Source organism: Ictalurus punctatus, chromosome 16, assembly GCF_001660625.3.
Source record: "Ictalurus punctatus breed USDA103 chromosome 16, Coco_2.0, whole genome shotgun sequence".
Taxonomy (NCBI): domain Eukaryota; kingdom Metazoa; phylum Chordata; class Actinopteri; order Siluriformes; family Ictaluridae; genus Ictalurus; species Ictalurus punctatus.
In genome coordinates, this window is record NC_030431.2 from 20,780,689 (window position 1) to 20,803,082 (window position 22,394).

The following is a 22,394-nucleotide window of genomic DNA, read 5'->3' on the forward strand; positions in this document are numbered from 1 at the left end:
ACGTGACTCGTGATTGGTCGAAATTGATAAGCTCATGCACGTCATGGCAGCCGAGTTCATTGGTTTGCCATGCTAGCCTGGTAGCTAGCAGAGTTTCTGAAGGAGTTTGAATGAAAGTGTGTCGGGTATTTGTTTGTTTGTTTGTTTGTTTGTTTGTTTGTTTGTTTTTCTGCGTAGGCGTTTTTTTTTAATGTTGCATTGCAGTTCATCGGTTTCGACATAATGTTTGTAAGTAGAAAATTGTTGAAACTCGTGGTGTTTGTCGGAGTGTTGGTGTTAGTCATACAGTACTTACAGTACTGGTTAGCCAGTAAACAGTATGTATTTACAAAAGAGGACGTCGCCAAACTGGCCAAGCAGTACTCAGGTGAGTTCACCTGGAAATGATTGAATGAGAAGTGAAATGTTGTGTTGTGATCCTGAAGTGCATGCAGCTGCAGCCAGCTGATTAACTCTGAAGCATGGTAGAAGCATCTAGCTATGTGCCATGTGTTTCTATACTCAGCATGGCATCCAGTGTCTTAGCTAAAATTATATTTCTGGTTATCAGAGATGGCCATTTGATCTCTAGCCTGCCAATTCCATCAGATTAAAGGTCATTTGACAGCATGGCTGCTCTGACCACCACTTGTATGACAGATTGATGTGATATCAGATTGAATGCACAGGCATGGCCATTCCAGCTCTGACCTCAGATCAGATCTCAGAGAGAACTGTACTGTAATTCCTATGCATATAAATCATTCAATAAGCCAAAGCAATGGGTGCGGAGCCTATCCTTGAATGCGCCTTGCATAAACCTTGAACCCTGGTCCATCACAGCACACCATGCGCACACACACACATTCATACATATGAACAATTTAACATCGCCAATCCACCTAATGTTTTGGGGAAGTGGGAGGAAACAAGAAACCCCAGAGGAAACCCACACAGACATTGAGAGAATATCCATCCGTTTTCCATATCGCTTATCCTACACAGGGTTGCGGGGAGCCTGTAGCCTGTCCCAAGGAACTCTGGGTACAAGCAGGGGACACCCTGGATGGGGTGCCAGTTGGTACAATCGCATACACATTCACACGCTACGGACAATTTTGGAAAAGCTAGTCAGCCTACAATGCATGTCTTTGGACTGAGGGAACCAGAGTACCCGGTGGAAACCCACTTTGGATTGGATGAGGAAATCCCCTGAAGCAGGGCAAAGGCAGGATTCGAACCACAACTCCAGAGGTGTGAGGCAAACATGCTGAACGCTAAACCACCACGAGAGACGATACAAAACTCCAAACACAGTTACACAAGCTCAGGATGGAACTATGGACTCTAGACCCTGTTCACTAGGAATTCTACTCACTGTGTCATTTTGCTTCTTCCTATGAAAATAATGCATATTTAATTAACAGTGTACTTTAATGATAGTTAGGATTGATGAACTGAAAGCTGACCAAAAGGAGGGTTTTTTGTTTTGTTTTTTTTAAATAATATATACTGAAAACTGGTGCTATATTTATTAATAAATTCCTTTCTGTCACCCGGTTAGACTTCTATGAAAATATGTCAAGAATGTATAGTAAAACCCAGATCTATCTAGCTACTATCTTTCTTGCTCTGTCTGTGTGATGTGTAGGTCAGGATCATGAGCAGGCCTTCTCTAAAGTAGTGGTGGAGTTGCGGAAACGCTACCCGGGCCACATCCTGCCTGACGAGGACCTGCAGTGGGTGTTTGTAAATGCCGGGGGTTGGATGGGCTCCATGTGTTTGCTCCACGCATCCCTCACAGAGTACGTGCTGCTCTTCGGGACCGCTGTTGACACAAGCGGACACTCTGGTAAGTGTGCTTAGTTGAGTAGCGTGACATAAGGTACGTCATTTGCGCCCAAGACCTAGAGCAGGCAATCATCCTTAATCTCTGTCCTATTTCTCCTCAATTCCTTCAGTACAAAGCAAGTTGCTTCATGTTACGTCTCATCCTGTGCACTTTCTGTCTCATTGCACTTTGAAAGGTCAGGTCAGGACGGGGTTTAGTTAACCTTTGAATGCATTGGCAAAGCATAAAATCCACATTGTACAACACCTTCTCCATAGGACTGCAAAACCTTCAGTGAGACTTGTAGGGGAATTTTACAGTTAAAGACCCAGATGGGACCAGATATGATCGATCAATTGAAGAAAATGTTACTGAAGAATAGTTTGCAGTTTCATCAGCAGAAGTCAACTTCACACTCAGCAAGGACTTCGTAGGTCACTCTGCGTACACACTCATTACAGCAACAATTATACAGAGCCGGAAACTTTCCAAAAACCTTCTGATTAGATAACTAAGAATAGTCAGTAGGCACTTGTAAATCTCATAAGCTTGAAGATGCCATTCAAATCATTTGATATTTTTAAAGATTAATGTTGATTAATAACTCATTACAAATCACTCAAAGGAGATATACATAATATAATGTAATATAATATAATGCTGCTCATCCTCTGTATACAGCCTTAGCTTATACTATGTACTGATCTACACTGATCCATTTTGTTTCCTAAGGTCGATATTGGGCTGAGATATCAGACACTGTAATTTCCGGGACGTTCAGGCAATGGAAAGAAGGATCAACTAAAAGCGAGACTTACTACCCAGGTATGAAAATAATTAGAAGTATTCCAAGTATCCATTTGATGTCATCATTTAAAGGAATACTCCAGCATGTTCAACCTAATCTTTATTTACCACAACTAGGCCTGTCACGATAACTACTTTTGTTGGACGATACATTGTTGATATAATGATAATTTAATAGCATAATAGTGCAAGTACACCCTTCTGAAGAGCAGTGACCTTTTAATTCTTAAGATTGTTCAGACGTTCCATATACCATAGAGCAGTAAATTGGTGGAAAAAATGTGTATCCCTTAAATAATGAGTATCCCTTTTAATTTGTGGTAATTCTTCTCATAATGCAAGCTTTGAGGAAATGCAATCTTAAACGGTTGTGTGATTGGATTTGGCTTTGGCAGGTGACACAATCGTGCACTCGGTGGGCGAGGCGACCTCAGTGCAGTGGACCTCGGGGACCTGGATGGTGGAATACGGCAGAGGATTCATTCCATCCACGCTGGGATTTGCGCTAGCAGATACTGTGTTCAGCACACAGGACTTTCTAACACTCTTCTACACCTTCCGTGTGTACATGAAGTGTCTGCTACTGGAGGCCAACACTTTCCTGTCTGAAGCTGGTGTCTTCTAAAGACCACAGTGATCTCTGGTGCCATAGTACTGCTTCAGTGCCATCCTGTACCAGACTAACATGCAAGAGAACAGACAATCTGAGCTTATGGACTGGACTTTCTCAGGCAAATTCTGAAAGCCTGCAGAGAAAATTGAGATGGTTTCTCATAACACAAACGACATCTAGAATATCTGATTATCCTATGGTGAGGGGAGGAAAAGTCATTGTACATTGGCAGATGTTAAAATCCATCCGACGTAGGAACAAGGAATTGTTCATTACTTCCGATACCTCACTGAGCACCTTAGACTGTGAAGATCTCATTCATGTTGCTGCAGGAATTCCTGTCACCAGAATGTTGTGTGAATTGTTTATTGCAATCGTTTCTGTCCAAACGTTCTCCACAATAAAACTTTGTACTGTTCTGTGCTCTTACTTACACTTGTTTGAAACCGTCTCACAGATAATTGCTTGACTGTCTGAACTGTCTTTCATTTCATTCCTAGAGCTGCCATTCTCTCAGGTATCTAGCGGATCCAATTAAAGATATGCAATGTAACATCAGTCCTGTAGTAGCACCGAAGAGCGCCAGAGGGTTGAACGGATCCTTGAAAATTGTATCATGTTTCTTAAAGACAGGTAGCACACAATGATGGCTAGTCATGACATGGGCTAAAATCTAACATACATTTATTGTCGAGCTATTTATATATTAGGGTGCAGCAATGTGTTACATCACAAGGTCCCATCAATGGCATAAGAACGAGAAGGCAAAAAATATGGGCAAAGTATTATGCACCCTTGAGGGTTCCCGGTTCGATCCTTTGAGTCTGTGGAGATTTTCATGTTCTTCCTGTGTCCTTGTGGGTTTCTTCTGGCTTCTCCAGTTTCCTCCCACATGCCAGTAGATGGATACTGTATATGCTAGATATATGGATTATTTTTTAATTCTCTAGTTATTTCTCTTCCACACTTTGTGTCTTTGTGCCTGTGCTTCTTCCATTTCTGATGCTTTTCACTGTTCGTGAAAAGAGAGATGTTCACAGGACACATGACTTCTCATAACAGCCCGTTTCAAAGTCTGAGCCTGTTTAACCTCTAAATAAGAGTAAAATGATAGGCTGTGGGTTTTTTGTTTTTTTCTGCGAGAGAGAGAGAACAAAGAGTGAGGCTAGTGAGGGAATGACTTTGTCAGAGTTCAAACGGGGCAGAATAGGAACTGACTTGTTTCCACAACATTAAATGTGAATATAAACCGGTAAAATGCTCGAGTCATTAATAAACAAAACATTTTAATCATTGGCAAGTAATGGGGTTATTGGGTATCACGTATACAGGTCTGCCTGCATATGTGCTTGTTGAACATCCTATTCCAGATTTAATCCCCTTTTGCTGTTATAATAACCTCCACTCTTCTGGGAAGACTTTACACTAGATTTTGGAGCGTGTCTGGCAGGTTTAATCCATTCAGCCCCAAGAGCAGTAGTGATTTCAGGCGTTGATGTCGGGTGAGGAGGTCTGGTGCACAATCGGCATTCCAGTTCATCCCAAAAGCATTCAGTAGGGTTGAAGTCAGGGCTCTGTGCAGTCCACTCCCACTCCAACTTTATCAAAGCAGGTCTTCACAAAGCTCGATTTGTGCAAAGGAGCACTATCATGCTGGAACAGTGAAGGAAAATTGCACTGCTACATCATACAAAGACAATCTACACATTTGTGTGCTTCAAACATTGTGGCAACAGTTTGGGGAACTCTCACATATGGGTGGTCAGGTGTCCAGAAACTTTTAGTGTACATTTGGAATATTCAGATAAATAGGAAACACTCGACAGTCCTAGACTGTGACTTAAATTTCTATATTATTAAGGGGTTTTGATAAGAAAACTCAATCTATAAACATGTTTTGTAGAGAAATGGTAAAACATAGACACATTTGGGGGGGGGTGCAAACTTATGCACAACGTAAACGTGACGTCATGGAGGATGTGCGTGCAACTGGCTGCTGAGCGCATATGTCCTGCAGAAACACAATGGAGTTGTCCTATCAAGCTATCAAAACTGCAAACCAGGCAAGAGAAACAGTAAGTGAGCAGTAATAATTCATTTATGGCATTGTTTTTGATTTTAGCGTCTAGCCTAGTCAGGATATTAGCTCTCCGCTATCTACCTAATTATATTAACTTTAACAGTGAGCCGCTTTCCTACTGGCCTACTAGTTATAAATGAAATTAATTAAAAGAAAACATGAAAACATGTTTGTTAATTAATTAATAACTCGCACTGTGTGGAGAAATTTGTATCTTGTTTAAAAGAAACTGCTCATTTGCAACTGACAAACAGCCTGCCGAGTATTGTGTTACTAAGGCAACGTGTCACGTGATGGCTTCTAATTCATAATGGTGGAAATTTTGGCGCCATCTTGTGATTCTGTTTGGTTTCTGCCATTTATAAAATAAATAAAAGCATAAAATTATCAACAAGTGCTGTCATTTTAACAAAATGTTGTTTTTTCAGGACGAATTAAGAACAGAGACCAGAAGAAGGAATATGCTTATATTAATTTATCATCATTTAATGGAGGAAGGGTGAGATTTTGAGTTTCTGTAATAAACTAGCACACTGGGATTCAGACAAATTTTAAGTTTTTTTTTTTTTTTTTTAATAATTTCATTTAAAAGAATTTCTATATTTTAATTCACAGGTATGCGGATGCTGCGAGTGCACTGGAAAAAGAGACCAATTTTGGGTTGCGTAGGTTTGAAGTGTGTGATAATGTTGACTTGGACACAGTTCTCATGGAGTATGAAAGCTTTTATTTCATTAAATTTCAGAAATATCCCAAGCTAACAAAGAAACTGCCAGAACAAGGTAAGTGTGAGTATAACATACTCAAAGCTTTGTCTGGATGGCTATTGAACAAAGAAAACTACTGGAAGTACTAATCTGTGCTTATACATTTAATTCAGAATTATTGGCACCCCTCATGACAATGATGATGAAAATAGCATGTAAAAGGAATAACACGTACAGCAAGTGGTATTTTGAGCTTAAACAGAGGGTGATGCTGTATAGTTTTATTTGAACACATTTCTCTTAAAGTCGCCACGCAATCAAAATTGATGCTTTGTACCTTTTAGTATAAATATTTTAACCGTAAGGTTATCCATAAGCTAGTGTGCTTGAAAACAATGACAAAATTCATATTTAGAAGGTAAACGCATTCAAAATGTACAGTCTCTCTCTACAACCAATACGGATCAAAAATGTTGATGACATCATTCTGCACTTCGGCTTCTCATCAGATTTTCTGTCCAATCAAACGCTCTTTAGAATTGGAAGTGTCACGCCACCAACATTATAAATATCAAGGAACTGTTGAGCAAGATAAATCATATCAGCAGGCATTGGTTGTAAACATGCGCATTTTATTCAGTTGCCCAACGTTAAGTTCGCTAAGAAGGAAGTGGCGTGAATTCATTCACTTTCAGATTTTTCAGTTTCAAAGGTTTTTTTTTTTCTCAAGTATGGCTTAGCCTGGGCTGTGAGGTAAGCTAACCGCTACTGGCTATTTAAAAGGGGGAGGAGCCACACAATATGTCCCGCCCTGACTTCCTTGTTTCAGTTAAAATTAGGTCAAAACATCAAACAACCCAGCATGTTTCAAGGCACTTGATGAGACCTTTAACATAAAATGTGTCTTTTATGCACTCCCACCATTAATATTTGGTGAAGCCTTCCCTGGAAAGAAAAACAGCACTAAGACTCTTCTAACAAAATTGCCGACTATTGTAGAACTTTGCAACACTTCTTTACGCAGAATATTGTAAACTTAGTGGTCCTATATTTGCGCCATTGCAAAACATTGGCTTTGTGTCCTGCGGCAGTTTCTGTCTTGATGTAGAATGAGATGAATTCATCAAAGATTCATCTATGGCCATGTCTGAACCCCCTATCAGAAGCAATCAGGGTTTGGGCAGGAACATCCTGTACTTATCAGAATTCATGATGTGAATTCAATCTTCACAAAATCCATTCTGTTGCTGAACATGCTGATGGTATGTATGACCAGAATGATTGTAGTTCCAGTGAGTCTCTCTCAGGAATCACTTCTATCCTTTCTGTAACCTGTCCAAAGAGCTTGTTGTAATGAAAGTGGCATTTAACAGTTCACTCCGAAACTTAACAACCCAAATAATCTAAACATTATATTTCTCAGTCTGTTTTATTGCACTATTACCATCTGTATTGTGCATAATTATTTTTTTAATGATTTTTATATCCATTACCAGACATGAACAACTGTTTTTTTTGTGTTGGTTGTGTTCATTTTCCAGTGTTGATGGACAACAAATAGATTTTACATGTGTGCAACCTGGTGGCTTAGTGGTGAGCACGTTTGTCTCACATCTCCACGGTTAAGGGTTCGATTCAGGGGTTTCCTCTGGGTGCTCCGGTTCCTCCCCCAGTCCAAAGACATGCATAGTAGGCCGATTGGCATGTCCAAAAGTGTCCGTAGTGTATGAATGGGTGTTTGAATGTGTGTGTGATTGTGCCCTGTGATGGATTGGCATCTCGTTCAGGGTGTACCCCACCATGTGCCCCATGCCCCCATGCCCCATTTTCTGTACATAAGCGGTACAGAAAATGGATGGATGCTTGCAGCCTCTTAATATTTCAACCTCATATTTTATACTGCAGAATACCATGGTCAAAGTGGGTTTCTGGAGAATAAAAGCTATTTTAAAAATTATTTATATATTTATATGGGCTAAGGGTGCCAATAATTTTCCACATTTTTGAGAAACAATACTTTTTTTTTAAGAAATTTAAATAATTTTTTTATAAGAGTTAGAGTAATTTTAAGCATTGAAATTTTAAAGAGTGTGTAATGTTTACTTTATATAGTCATTTTGTCATTGCTGTTCTTTTGAACGATACAATATTTCTCAAGTTAACATTTCTGTATATTAAAATATGCACAAATACTGGTAATGCTTGCCTCTCTGTAGTGTACTTTAATGCTTCCACTTTTCCACCTAGGTGAGAATGGACGTGTTAGAAACTCCGGTAAGAAGAGGTCAGTATGCTTGATATTATATATGCTTGATATTAATTTATAGTGCATTCACCATCCATTTCATCATTCTTTAAAAAAAATAATAAAAATGTTTGTCTGAAAGGACCTCAAGTGTGACAAAAACGCTGCCCAGAATCGCATGTGTTCAGCAACCACAGTCCGGGAACGGGATTAAAAAGCAAGAGTCTAAGGCAGCAGGGAAGGATTGGTCTGGCACTGTGAGTTTTTTTATCCCACGAGTGTTTAAAGATGGATGTGCAAAGTGCTTTGATGCCAGATCTCACCCAGATTGCTTTTCTCAATCGTTGGCCATGGACATTGCAGCTGTCTGATTTTGTTTCAGGAGAACGGAGGATCATATCTCCCAGAGAGGAACGAGTTTGGCCTCAATGTGTCACCCATCGTTAGGAATGGAGCTGGCGAGGGGACGCAGATGAAGAAGGTAGCCCCTATCTTGCTTTTCAGTTTCGCATTTAACAAATGAAAAGACAGTAGATTAGCTTGTGGTATTTAGCATAGTCCTCCATAGGCTACAGGCTCCCTGTGACCCTGTGTGGGATAAGCAGTACAGAAAATGGCCGTATGGATGGATTTGTGTAGCATTAAACATGAAGTCTGCTATTTTTAACCTTTTTTTATATACAACTTTTTTCCTCTGGCATCTCAGATTGTGTAAACAGGAATCAGGAAATAGACACGTCTCTACCCACAGATCAGTTTTGTTTCCTGTATAATCAGAAACCTCATGCACTATTCCCGCAAGCCAGATCTCTAGGTTTAGACGTCATTTCATCTCAAAACACGTCCAAAACCCAACTTACTTACACTCCCAAGCGCTATTTGACTTGCACTGAAACTGACCAACCGCAAACTGTCACCCGAGCACATCAGCAAACATACAAGGTCACCTTGTTTACCCACTGCTGGCTGTTTCAAACAACATCTCTGAATAACATGGGTTTCTGCCAACTTTAAATACAGTAGCGATGTCCTGCTTCTGTTAGTTTTTGTGCCACAGTGTTTGATTTACTTCAGTAACCACAGAAGTGTGGTGAGATTACAACCTTCAGGATCCTGAAGCTTGTGCCCAGAAATGAGTGCAAAACACATGAGCTTGAGACTACTCATATGGGGGCGCTGTACTCATTTGAAATTTGAGTTTCAGCTAAATCGCCAATATACATTTAGTTAGTTAGTTCTGATCAGGCAGAGCTGATGATATTACATCTTAGGAGACAGTAACTGTTCCAAACCTATACCTGTATAGTATTCCACATCGATATGTTCTCTTGCCTCAAATCTAGAGATGTTTCGAATTACAATTACATTCACAAAAGGTGCTTCATTAACAGAAGTCATTCTGTTTTTAACTCTCTGCAGGGTCAACTGTTGGACTACAGGGGTCTCATTCAGGATGCTATTAAAGGAACGTGTAATGAAACAGCGGCAAACAGCTTGTCCTGCCACCCTGATCCTTCAGTAAGTTCACAGTCTTCTTAGCTGTTATATTTAAGCAGAAGCCTTTAGAGCGGGTAACCGTTTTGGTTGTGTGTGTTATACTGTGTTCATCTAATCCACAAATGACTATTTCTAATTACTCTGGCATTCGGCTACACTCAGGAGCGGCTGCTCAAACCCATCAGTGCCTTCTGTGGGATGAACAGCGAGATGAGAGAGCTAGCAGCCGTCATTAGCAGAGTAAGTGCAGTTTACACAAACCGTACAATGATCCAGCACACGATATTGAACATAGACATGACTCAGTTCTAAATCCTAGTACAATTCCATCTGCATACAAGTTCGCTTTTGAAAATGAGTCTGTGCTAGAGAATCTCTTCCAAACCCTGAGTGTGTAAACTTACATGTACATAAATAATCTGATGGTTATCTGATTTTAATAGTTAACAGATTATTAGTGGTCACGTAAGCAGCATTTAATATTGGATTAAAGCCATTAATGAATTCAGAGAAACATAAATCAAGTATTCATCTGGTTTTTCCCCAATAATCAGCTTATTCAGTCATATACCAGTAATCTTTATGAAAATTCTTTACTACTTCTGAGCGGGAGAATGGCAACCTGCTCCCTAATCTCTACAAACTCCAATGTACATAATGGGGGTCCTGGAGTTAAGATGCGTCAAAGATTCATCATTTCAGTGTTTTATTGGATTTCCGGAGCACTCTCGAAATATTCTACACTACGCTTTTAGCAGTCCCTCCAGGATTTAGCGACTTTTGCGATTGCAGAAATGAATGCAAAATCAAACAAACTCACTCCCCACAATACTCCGACGATTCGGGCCAAGATGCGTCATGTGACATCATCACAACGCGCATTCAGCCAAAGCCTTCTTCGATTCACGTGGGTCGAACAAGCGTACAGCCAAAAGGTTTCATTTACCAACAAACATCACTGGGAAAGAGTGATGCAATTGCCTTTTCGCCAATCGATGTAATTTTCCTCAAAAAAATGCAAGTTGCATCGGAAATTTCGGAAAAAAAAATAGCCACAGCAAAATCAAGCATTTTTGCCCGCAACAATCACAAAAAAAAAACCTCCACGCAATCCTGTATGGACTCATTTAGACTTGATTATAAAATCCCCAAGCTTGTCAGTATGGCATGACTTCAGACATGAAATGGTGACAAAGCAACTCTTCTTTTTTTTCTTTTTTTTTATAAATAAACTCCTAAATGAATATTTGTAAGTACTGTGAAGTACGTTTAAAAAGAGGAAGTTAGAATTTTACATCATATTATTCTTTTGTTTTTTTTTACTGGGTTTATTGGTGGTTGTTCATGTCATGTGTTAAACCTGTTTGTTATCAGCTTATATTCATGTAAAAACTTTAAAACAGTTATCAGATTATTTTACACATGTAAAAATCTCATTGTGTATGCGAGTGAGAGGACGGCACGCGCACACACACACACACACACACACACACACACACACACACACTGGAACAGATATTAATGAATTGCTGTGTTTCATCTTTCTCCTGTCTTTCCCTAAAGGATATCTATTTACACAACCCCAACGTGCACTGGGACGACATTATAGGCCTGGAGGCTGCCAAGCGATTAGTCAAAGAGGCTGTCGTCTACCCCATTAAGGTGCATGGCTGCTAAACACTGGTATTTCTCAAACTGCCACCACGCTTCGATTCTAAATAGCTCACTAAAGGCTAAGAGGAAAGCAAAGCGGGGTGGTTATAGCTTTTGATGGCATTAAATCCATACTTGAATACCACCCAGCCTTTCCCCATGTCATTTCATAGTCGTTTTCTTTTTACACGCCGATGAAAAATCTGTGGCAGGGTCATGACACAAAGCATGCGTAAAGACCATTTGTGTCTGTTTTATTAATAAAAGATTGTGTCGAATATTTGCGAAAGAATAGTAATGTCACGAGTAACTATTAAATTTACATTCATATACAGTATATTCCTATATAATGTTAAATAGTTTTGAGGTTTTTTTTTTTTTTACTATTATGATCATGCTAATAGCTAATAGATCATTTTAAAGCAGCTCAGTGAGTATCAATACTAAAAACCTCCCCTGAGTCTCAGTTAAGCCTTAGTAGAACAGTAAATAATACTAATCAGGCCTGAAACTGGGTTTAAAGACAATCAATAACAGGCAAATGTTTTTATGTCATCATGTAATGATGTAATGAGAGAAATCAGTGTTATTTATAGCATGGTGCTGTGGAATACTCTAATCTGATTGGTCAGAAGGTGTTGATTCATTTTCTTTAACAACTCTGACTGCAATGTTTTATACCTTACTTACGTCCTCCTATATATTTTCTCGTTCTCTGCAGTACCCTCAACTGTTCACAGGAATTCTCTCACCATGGAAAGGTTTGCTGCTTTACGGGCCTCCAGGTTGGTGTTTGTGTGAGTGACTGTGCGTGATCCTTGCATTTTGTTCTTATGTTAATATTTCTCTTAAAATGCACAGGCACAGGAAAGACTATGCTGGCAAAAGCAGTAGCTACAGAATGCAACACAACATTCTTTAACATCTCTGCATCCAGCATCGTGAGCAAATGGAGAGGAGATTCTGAGAAGCTGGTTCGGGTCAGTATCATGAGTGTCTCTGTGTAGAAATGGTATGTGGTTTTGTTCTACGCAGGAGTTTAAGTCATTGGAAGAAAGGTTTTTTTTGTTTTTTTTTTAAAAGCAGGACATTCTGTTACTCCGTAGGATCTCAGCAATGTGATATAGATGTATAAATCCTATGTTTTTTGTGTGTTGCAGGTTTTATTTGAGTTGGCGAGATATCATGCTCCATCCACCATCTTTCTGGATGAGCTGGAGTCAGTGATGGGCCAGAGAGGTGCTGGACCAGGGTAGGTTTTTTCCCTGTGCAGTAGTCTATAGTGCTGTAGTGTCATCATGCATTATATGGCCAAATGTATGTTGACACGCCTTCTGATCATTTAACGCGGGTGTTTCAACCACACCGGGCACTAACAGATGAATAAAACCAAGCACGCACCCATGCAATCTCCATAGACAAACGCTGGCTGTAGAATCGCACTAAAGAGCTCAGTGACTTTAAACGTGCCAGTGTCATAGGATGCCACTTTTGCCACAAGTTAGTTCATGAATATTCTAGATCTTCCCCGGTCAACTGTGAGTGCTATTAGTATCAAATGGAAGTGTTTAGGAGCAATAGCAGCTCAGCCACGAACACGCATACTCGTTCAGCCACGAGTACTGGCTGTCCGCTGTTGCATCAGTCACTACAGAGTTTCAAACTGCTCCCCATGCAAACATGCCTAAGATCAGTCTGCACAATGCCATGTGTCATCTGGAGCGGTGTAAATCACGCCACGACTGGACTCTGGAGCAGTGGAAACATCTTTTCTAGAGTGATGAATCATGCTTCACTGTCTGGGAGTCTGATGGACAAATCTGGGTTTGGTGGATGCCAGGAGAACGCCTCCTACTGGAAGGCATAGTGCCAACAGTAAAGTTTAGCGCAGGAGGGATAATAGTCTGGGGCTGATTTTCAGGGTTTGGGTGCAACCCCTTACTTCCAGTGAAGATAATGTTAATGCTACAGCATACAAGCCCAATTCCAAAAAAGTTGGGACGCTGTGTAAAATGTAAATAAAAACAATGCAGGGATCTGCAAATCTCATAAACAGCATATGTTATTCACAATAGAACATAGAAAAAATATCAAATGTTGAAACTGAGGAAATGTACCATTTAAAAAAATAAAAATAAATTAGGTGAATTTGATGGCTGCAACACGTCTCAAAAAATCTGGGACGGCATCAAAAAAATTATTTATATTTAACCTCTAGAGTTTACTTCTTTGGCTGTCCATACAGACTAAAAAATGCTTTAAGGACTTGCTCGAACAATAAATTGCTTTTCATGTTGGTTCCACAAACAGAAAACAGACAAGTAGCTATTTTCCATATAAAGAAACCAAGATTCTATGAATATGCAAACTGGAAACGCTCCCAAATCATACATGCCATGCCTCCACATTGGCATATCAGATCATGATGATCAAATGTTCAGTACTAACTCAATATTTATACATGAAATATATAGCATTGTGTATAAAACTCTTGTTAATGATGAGGTTATTAGTTTGCCAAGTTTTACTGGACATATTTAAATACATACTTGGCATACTCAAGTACATAACCATACAAATCACTTTTCTTCCCTTAAGGGGTGAGCATGAAGGTGGCAGGAGGATGAAGACAGAGCTCCTGGTTCAGATGGATGGACTGGCACGTTCTAACGACCTGGTTTTTGTTCTGGCTGCCTCAAATCTACCCTGGTGCGCAGGAGAAAATACACTGCTGTTGTCACACACTGCAGGTTAATACACTGTAGGTCCATTTTCAAACCTCTCTTACTCGGTTTTGGTCTCAGGGAGCTGGACCATGCAATGCTGAGAAGACTGGAGAAGAGGATCCTCGTGGGTCTGCCTTCCAGTCCAGCCAGAAAGGCAATGATCAATCACTGGCTTCCTCCAGTCAGCAATACAGGAGGGGTGGAGCTTCGAACTGAGCTAGCCTACGATGTACTTGCAGAGGTGTGTCACATGAACATCTGACTATCAGCATTGTAAAACAAAAGAGATTATTATAAAGCAAATATGTAGACTCATATGTAGACTCACAAAGACAGATACATAAGATTTTTAACACGTGCGACAAAGAAAGCATCAATGATATCAAATGATGCTTCACATTTGTGAAGGGTGCTTCACATTGTGAAATTGGGTGTCAGTTTTAACCAATTTGAATGTGCTATAGGGTACCCAGAGCAACCAAAAATATTTTAAGAGATCATTTATACCTGCGTCAGTTGTTTTTTGAACAATCATTGAATTTTTAAGTTGAATTTATGTGTGCTTATGTTGTGTGTTTATATTTATAAGCTGTATGCATACGTTTTTTCCACCTGTGGGTGAGCCAAAGACAAATTTCCATGTAAATGCACAAAATTGATAATTTTTTTGCAAATAAATTTATATATATATATATATATATATATATATATATATATATATATATATATATCAGCAGCGTTTTAGTCCTTTAGTCTGTCCATTTCTTTCCTCATCTGCACATTCTGATAAAAAAAAGATCAGTTTGCAAAGCATCAACTTTCATACTAATACCGCCATCAGTGCCCGTCATAGATTACCATCATCGATTAGAACTTTGAGTCCAACATTAGCTGTTTTCACTACTTCTGTGTTGGATTTCTCATTAATATGATATTGGAAAATAGAAAGTGAGAAAAGAAGCTCTTGCTCTTTGGCTCTTTGGAGATAACAGCAACACCTGACTATTATCACTTACGCTTGACATTGTTTCACGATTGTAACTGTGCTAGCACTGCCCAAACACCCCCTACACTAACCCCCCCCCCCCCCCCCCCTGCTGCTCACTGCAAGAACAAAAAAACTAAACCAACCAACAAATTAGCACTATAATCACTAAACACATCACAAATATTTCAACATAAATAGTATATTATAAATATAAATAATAGAGATGCACCGATGTATAAAGGCTATTTTTCCCGCAATCGGATATCGGCAGATAGTTTAAAAACATCCGATGATCAGGGCCGATTATATCCTGTCAATCAAAAGAGGGCAGGAAAACACATCGAATTCGTGCTGTGTGTAAAGATGATGTGTCGAATGACGACAAAACCGCACTTTGTAATCTCTGTGATCTCTGCACTGATAAGATTTTACACCGGACGCTGCAGCAGTGAAGCGGGAGTTTCGGTGTCAAGTCTAATCCAAAGTTTTTATTTGCATTTCTTTCAGAAGTCTTTTAAATTAATTATTAATAATTTAAAAGAAGGTATAAAAGGTAGAACTATCTGTATCTGTATCAGCCGATATCACTCTGAATAATCAGTTATCAGTATCGGCTGAGAAATTTACTATTGGTGCATCTCTAATAAATAATATTCCTTTAAGGATGCCTGTGTTACTAACAGCCCTTTTTGATATTTAAGGAAACAGATGGTTACTCCGGCTCAGATATCAGGCTGGTCTGTAAGGAAGCGGCGATGAGGCCGGTCAGGAAGATTTTCGACACCCTAGAAAATCACAGTGAGGGTAAGGCTATGATTTAGTTGTTTTTTTTTCCCCCCTCTCTCTCTCATGTGTAAACTACGGAAGCCCTAAGAGCCCATGCATTAGTATTGATTTCTTTCTTGTTTTCTTGTGACTTAATTTTTTCGTGATCTCTACATAACAAAGTTGTTTTCTCACGACGTCATGTTATCAGGAGAAAATCTCGTGCCTTGCGAATGCACCTGGTGCTGCGTGCACGTTGACATCTTCGCCATCACCATCATACATTTAATAAGTGCCCGCTGTAGAGATGGACTTTTTATCTCCGCATTAAGAGGGAGGGGTGTCGTCAATCACTGACAGACTTTAGAGCTATTTCAGCTTTGAGTGAGTCCCTGATCAAAGTAAAAACCAATTTGTTCCTCCATGATGCTGCAGGATTGCGCCAAGCTTTTGCTGCCTCCAACACGTTGTTATGTCAAGTACACAGAAAAAAGTTGTGATCATGAAAAAACAAGAAAGAGAAAAATAATAATAATGCATGGTCTTTTAGGGCTTCTGTAGAACTAATAGATAGTAGAACGCAATATGAACATGTGTTAAAATCCACTGCTCCAGCTCAGTCCCATGTCTACACAGGTCACAGCCACATGCTGCTTATTAAGCTAGAAACAGTGACCACGGAAGATTTCCTGCAGGTCATCGCTCACACCAAACCATCAGCCAGGAAGCTGACAGAGAGATTCTCTGCCTGGGAGAGAGAGTACGAGTCTGTCTGAGCTTACAGTCTGGACTGTGATAACAACACTGAACACAGGTTGCATACCATACAGCAACATAATACAATACAGAGTCAGATTACATTCTGATAAATGTACAGATACTGGAAATAAATTTTTTTTAAATCTTTTTTTTGTATGTATTTATATTTGTTTTATCATTTAATCATCAACAACTGACCATAAATATTCATTCAGCTTCAGTAACCGCTTTATCCTGGTCAGGCTGGATGAGACACCAGTCCATCTCAAGGAACAATGCACACACACACACATTCATTCACATCAAGGGGCAATTTAGAGTCACCAATCCACCGACAAGCATGTTTTGGGAGATGGGAGGAAACCTGACGAACTGGAGGAAACCCATACGGACACAGAGAGGATGTGCAACTCCACACAGATAGTAACCTGAGCTCAGGATTGAACTGGGGACCCTGGATTTATTTTGCCATCATCGCATACTCTGTATTTATCGGAAGACAACACAATACAAAATACTTCACTTTGAAAATACAACATTTTCAAATATAACAAAAGTCTTACATTTTCTGTCTTGACTATATCTTATAAGATCCGTAAGTACATTTATGCCTTCATGTGATACAATTTAAATATCCACAGAAGTTTAAAATCAACAAATCATTCATGCAAACCCATGCCATAAAATCTAATCAATGCTGTCCTGTGTACATAACATAAAAAACTCAGTCCTGTACAATCTACACAATATTAATAATGCAAACCCATCCCACAGAAAGAAACAGTGTCAACGTCATGGTATCTCAAATATTAGTACCAAATTGTTACTGCCAAATTAGTGCTGGAGAATTGATTAATTCAGGTAGTTTAGTTAGCAGTACATACACTATACAGTATGGCCAAAACTTTGTGAAAACGACCATGATATCCATATGTGGTTCTTCCCAAGATTTTTATTTATTTATTTATTTTTTTGCCACAAATTTGGAAGCCCACAATTGTATAGGGTGTCGTTGTATGCTGTAGCTTTACAGTTTCCCTTCACTGGAACATGTTCCAGCATGACAATGCACATGTGCATATTGTGAGCTCCAAAATGACTTGAATGTTTTTTTTCAATCCTTAAAACAACTGAAGAGGAGTGCCTTAAGACTCTGTGAATTACTTGCAATATACCTCGATTAACCCGCCTTAGCCTCAATTTATTTTTTACTGTATTTTTCTTTGTATGTATTTAGGTATGTATTATTCTTATTGTTTTTCTCTTCTTTCTCTTTCCTTGTTAAAGTATGCTGCTTGGATTTATTGTTGGTGTGCTCAACAATGGTGATGGATGTTCTTACACTCGAAGATTTTTAATTGTTTTTGTTTTTTTTCCTTCAGTTTTCTCGCGTTGCTGTTCTCCTCCAGTCCAGCTGGTGGCGGTAACGCAGCAAGCACTAGTACGCCAAAAACAAGTAAATACAAAAAGCCAAGAAGAAGAAGAACCAAATAAACCGGTTGTTTTACGTAAGGATCCTTCGAAATTCTTGTAAATGATACTATTTTATATTTTTGGTGTTTGATCAGTTTCTTATTATTGTCAGGTTTATTGCCGCGTGTTTTTCAGCATGTTTATTGATGTCGCTAATTTAATAATTCGATTAGACTGCATGATCAGGGGTTTAGCAAAAATAATAAAGTTCACATGATCTTTAATAAGAGAGAGGGGGGGAGAGAGACGTCTTGCGCAAATGATATATACCTGGATATTGGTGCAATTTTTAGAAAATAAATAAGTCTTTAAATCCAGATGTGTCTGACACCGATTATGTTCTGTATGTACATGTACATGTAAGGCAGAAAATAATAGGAGTGTAAAATCTTAAAGGGATACTCCACCCTGTCACACACCGAATATGTTTATATTGATGATTATTGTTCATATTATGCTGTGATGTGTTTAGTGATTCTTGTGCTAGTGTGTAGGTTGGTGCTGTATTGGTGTTATAGAGTGCCGCAGAGATGACGTCATTTTGTACCGGAACCCGGAAGTTAGCATCACACTAGTTCCATCCCCAAATAGGATTTTTTGGATTATCGCTAAAATTATCTCTCTGTAATCAGCAAAAGGTTACATTTGTTTGTGCACAGCATACCTGAACCAGTTTACCTACCTAAGTTTTTTTCCCCCCTGTTCGACGTGATGATGTTTAATGTCCCGACACCATCTGTAGTCCCTTTTAGCAACTTGTTAGCAACCGCCTTTTTCAGTACACATAAAAGCTTTAAAAATCATGAGTGGGGTACTACTGGTGTATTTTGTCTCGTAGAATAAAATGTGAAAATATTTTGAGATTGTGTTCAACACAGACCTTATTTCAGGCTTTTAACTAAAATCCCATTTAAAAAACAAACAAATGGAACCAGAAATGACGTCATACCTGCACCACTCTACTGCTGTGATAAGTTAGCAGTTGTGTACAGCTCTGACGTCACGGGGGGCATGACGTATGAAAGACCCCACTGACATTGGGAGAATGGAACCAAAAGTGTTAAAATGACTTGATTCCTTGCCTGACCTCAGAGTTTCCGGTGCGTCTCAATCAGATCCCTGGGTCGTGAATTAGTAGTATATTGTGTACACAAGGTGGGGCACTGGTTGGTAAGGACCCTGGCTCGCTACACATTGGAACACCGATGACTCAATTTCCAGCGACATGACTACATACTCACGCTGTAAAACGTCACCACTGGCATTCATCAACAACATGCAATATCTTTCTGGCATAATATGCCATATAAATGTGTTCGCTTAATCACATGCATTTCTGTCATGGGACTTCAAGCAGGATTGTAGGCTAGCTAGTGGATTTTTTTAAATCATTAAGCACTTAAAAGTTGTTAGACTCGAACCGTATATAGAATGTCGAATAAAAGTTAAAAATCACTAATGTAAGTGATCATTTAAGAGCTACAACATCGATAACAAGCTACTTACATTTGTAGACGAAGTAGGCTGAGAGTTTGTCCGGCATTTTTTTCACATCGAGCTGAGAGATTTAGAAAATATGATGTCATTTCCAGTAAAGGAACATAGTGAGCATCGATGCTTCCTGGTTTTTGCAGTGCATTGTGAGATTTTTTTTAGGGAGTGAATGTTCCAGTGCACCAGAAGGATTTTGCGATTGAGACAGCTGCCGTTAACTAAAGTGAAAATAGACCAATATGTCAATGACAGTACAGGGTGTCAGTACAGTGAGATATATATATATATATATATATATATATATATATATATATATATATATATATATAATTTTTTTTCAGCTAGCCTTTAAGAACGCCTTTGACAAAATACATATTGAACATATTGAAATCATTCTCATGACTGACTGGATCGGGAAGCTGTCGCAAGTTTGCGTTGGACTTTAACAGGAAACATGACAAGCACATCACATGTGACACTGTCGCCAAACTTTCAAAAAGCCTGGAAGTGTTGAGGACAGACCGAGAAACGGACGTCCACAAACACCCACTGACGAAGGCACAACCAACATAGTGCTGGCAAACAAAGTCCCTTATATATCGAGACTAAAGAAGTCAACTCAACTAAAGTATTTCATTACATAAACCATAAATATTTGACACACTGAAAATCACATGTTCATTCTAAAGATTAATAAGTATGTCGTTCAGGGTGGATTTTTCCTTTACGGGTTTTAGTTCGTCCTCTGATCTTTGATTTGATTAACAGGTGATGGCATCTCGCCGGGCACTTAAAGCCGTGCTCATTGATTTAAGCGGGACTCTTCACATTGAGGACGCAGCTGTACCTGGAGCTCAGGAAGCACTCGCAAGGTTAGATAACATGAAGGATATAGTCAGTGATGAGCTTAGCTAGTAACGTAGCTTACGTCTACCATTATAGGACCATACATGCCTCCTGGAAACAAATACTGAGGGTGTAACAAATTGGGGGTGAAAAGTCACTTATCAGGAGTTAATAAGCACACAAGTCATGTTTCCTAAAGAAATCTTCTGTGTACTGTGCAACAAAAGCAGTGACATTGCATCATATCGATGGATTTGTGCTACCCACAGTACCCCTTCTTCCCTTTATAACACCCACATTTCCATAACTAACAAAAAGTATAGCTGTCATGAGTGAAACTGGGACACGACCTTGAGACTTTGGAACGTGAGCTTTTCATCAATTTGTAGAAGGTTGTTAGATCTGCTATAATGAATAATGCACAAAGAAATCTTTCTTGATACATGAAGAAGTCAAATATTAAATAACCACATAAAACATCCTATTAATCTAATCCTATTTAATTATTGAACACCTATCATATATAATAATGTGTTATAATATAATGTCTTACATGTGTGATAATAAAAGGAGGTGTCTGTTCGCACCTGGGTGAAAATAGCTTTGACCACATAGTAGTGCTGGCTGCCAGGCAAATCACAGGTTTATATTAATGCACCTATTCTAATATGATACAGTTTCTATAGTAACAACTTGCATAGCTTTAGACCTATACTGATCAGCCATAACATTCAAACCATCTGCATAATACTGTGTAGGTCCGACTTGTGCCACCAAAACAGCTCTGACCCGTCGAGGCATGGACTCCACAAGACCTCTGAAGATGTGCTGTGGTATCTAACACCAAGACATTAGCAGCAGATCCTTTAAGTCCTGTATGTTGTGAGGTGGGGTCTCGATGGATCGGACTTGTTTGTTCAGCACATCCCATAGACGCTAGATCAGATTGAGATCTGGGGAATTTGGAAGCCAAATCAACACCTTGAACTCTTTGTCATGTTCTTCAAACCATTCCTGAACATTGTTCACAGTGTAGCATGGTGCACTATTCTGCTGAAAGAGGCCACTCCCATTAGGGAATACTGTTGCCATGAAGGGGTGTACTTGGTCTGCAACAGTGCTTAGGTAGGTGGTATGTGTCAAAGTAACATCCATGTGAATGCCAGGACCCAAGGTTTCCCAGTAGAACATTGCCCAGAGCATCACACCTTCTTCCACTGTTCCATGGTCCAGTTCTGATGCTCACGTGCCCATTGTAGGAGCTTTCAGCAGTGGACAGAGGCCAGCATGGGCATTCTGACCAATCTGCAGCTACACAGCCCCATATGCAGCAAGCTGCGATGCACTGTGTGTTCTGACACCTTTCTATCATAGCCAGCATGAACACTCTCAGCAGTTTGTGCTACAGTAGCTCTTCTGTAGTATCGGACCAGACGGGCTGGCCTTCACTCCCTACGCGCATCAATGACCCTTGGGCACCAATGACCCTGTCCCCGGTTCACTGGTTGTCCTTCCTTGGACTACTTTTGGTAGGTACTAACCACTGCATAGCACAAACACCCCACAAGATCTGCTGTTTTGGAGATGCTCTGACCCAGTCGTCTAGCCATCACAATTTGGCCCTTGTCATAGTCACTCTGATCCTTACGCTTGCCCATTTTCCCTGCTTCCAGCACATCAACTTCGAGAACTGACTGTTCACTTGCTGTCTAATATATCCCACCCCTTCACAGGTGCCACTGATTATCTCGTTACAGTGTTGTTCACATCACCCGTCAGTGCTTTTAATGTTATGCCTGATCGGTGTATATAGCGGATGGTCCATATAAAGAAATATTTAAAAAAAAAATATATGGTGAGGTTTTCTGTAAGAAGACATTTATTTTGCAGTTTTAAAAGGAGTCTCCAATGTCAGTGCTTTTTAGCAGTCA

The 22,394-nt window shown here is 39.6% G+C and overlaps 3 protein-coding genes across 6 annotated transcripts in view; all 3 read left to right on the top strand.

Annotated features, from left to right (window-relative positions):
• Positions 1-27: 27 nt before the first annotated feature.
• sigmar1 (sigma non-opioid intracellular receptor 1) lies at positions 28-3,663 on the top strand. The gene is made up of 4 exons (XM_017488302.3): positions 28-367; positions 1,631-1,831; positions 2,543-2,635; positions 3,013-3,663. Exons 1-4 carry the CDS (start codon positions 223-225, stop codon positions 3,240-3,242), a joined length of 669 nt encoding a protein of 222 aa, XP_017343791.1. The 5' UTR covers positions 28-222; the 3' UTR covers positions 3,243-3,663.
• Positions 3,664-5,183: 1,520 nt separating this feature from the next.
• Positions 5,184-16,770, top strand: katnal2 (katanin p60 subunit A-like 2). Of its 2 annotated transcripts, none has more exons than XM_047160855.2 (16): positions 5,184-5,305; positions 5,739-5,809; positions 5,926-6,092; positions 8,265-8,301; positions 8,405-8,519; positions 8,648-8,743; positions 9,682-9,780; positions 9,922-9,999; positions 11,323-11,421; positions 12,134-12,197; positions 12,274-12,392; positions 12,573-12,664; positions 14,011-14,121; positions 14,217-14,379; positions 15,828-15,930; positions 16,528-16,770. In XM_047160855.2, the coding sequence occupies exons 1-16, from the start codon at positions 5,237-5,239 to the stop codon at positions 16,665-16,667; spliced, it is 1,623 nt and encodes a 540-aa protein (XP_047016811.1). In that variant the 5' UTR covers positions 5,184-5,236; the 3' UTR covers positions 16,668-16,770. The 2 variants fall into 2 exon arrangements, with proteins under 2 accessions (XP_047016811.1, XP_017343909.1); XM_017488420.3 differs by having other exon boundaries at positions 5,185-5,305; positions 8,645-8,743.
• A 1,153-nt stretch (positions 16,771-17,923) lies between these two features.
• Positions 17,924-22,394, top strand: part of hdhd2 (haloacid dehalogenase-like hydrolase domain containing 2) — a 6,615-nt gene continuing 2,144 nt past the window's right edge. The window contains exons 1-2 of one of the 3 annotated variants that reach the window (XM_017488239.3): positions 18,106-18,180; positions 20,386-20,489. In XM_017488239.3, coding sequence (XP_017343728.1) covers positions 20,389-20,489 — 101 coding nt within the window. In that variant the 5' untranslated portion in view covers positions 18,106-18,180; positions 20,386-20,388. 3 annotated transcript variants of the gene reach the window in all.

Coding starts and splice junctions, on each gene's coding strand:
- katnal2 (XM_017488420.3), top strand. CDS start 5,237: ATGTCCTGCAGAAACACAATGGAGTTGTCCTATCAAGCTATCAAAACT. Junction 12,665..14,010: donor CAGAGAGGTGCTGGACCAGG/GTAGGTTTTTTC, acceptor TCTTCCCTTAAG/GGGTGAGCATGAAGGTGGCA. Junction 15,931..16,527: donor CCTAGAAAATCACAGTGAGG/GTAAGGCTATGA, acceptor ATGTCTACACAG/GTCACAGCCACATGCTGCTT.
- sigmar1 (XM_017488302.3), top strand. CDS start 223: ATGTTTGTAAGTAGAAAATTGTTGAAACTCGTGGTGTTTGTCGGAGTG. Junction 368..1,630: donor ACTGGCCAAGCAGTACTCAG/GTGAGTTCACCT, acceptor TGTGATGTGTAG/GTCAGGATCATGAGCAGGCC. Junction 1,832..2,542: donor TGACACAAGCGGACACTCTG/GTAAGTGTGCTT, acceptor TTGTTTCCTAAG/GTCGATATTGGGCTGAGATA.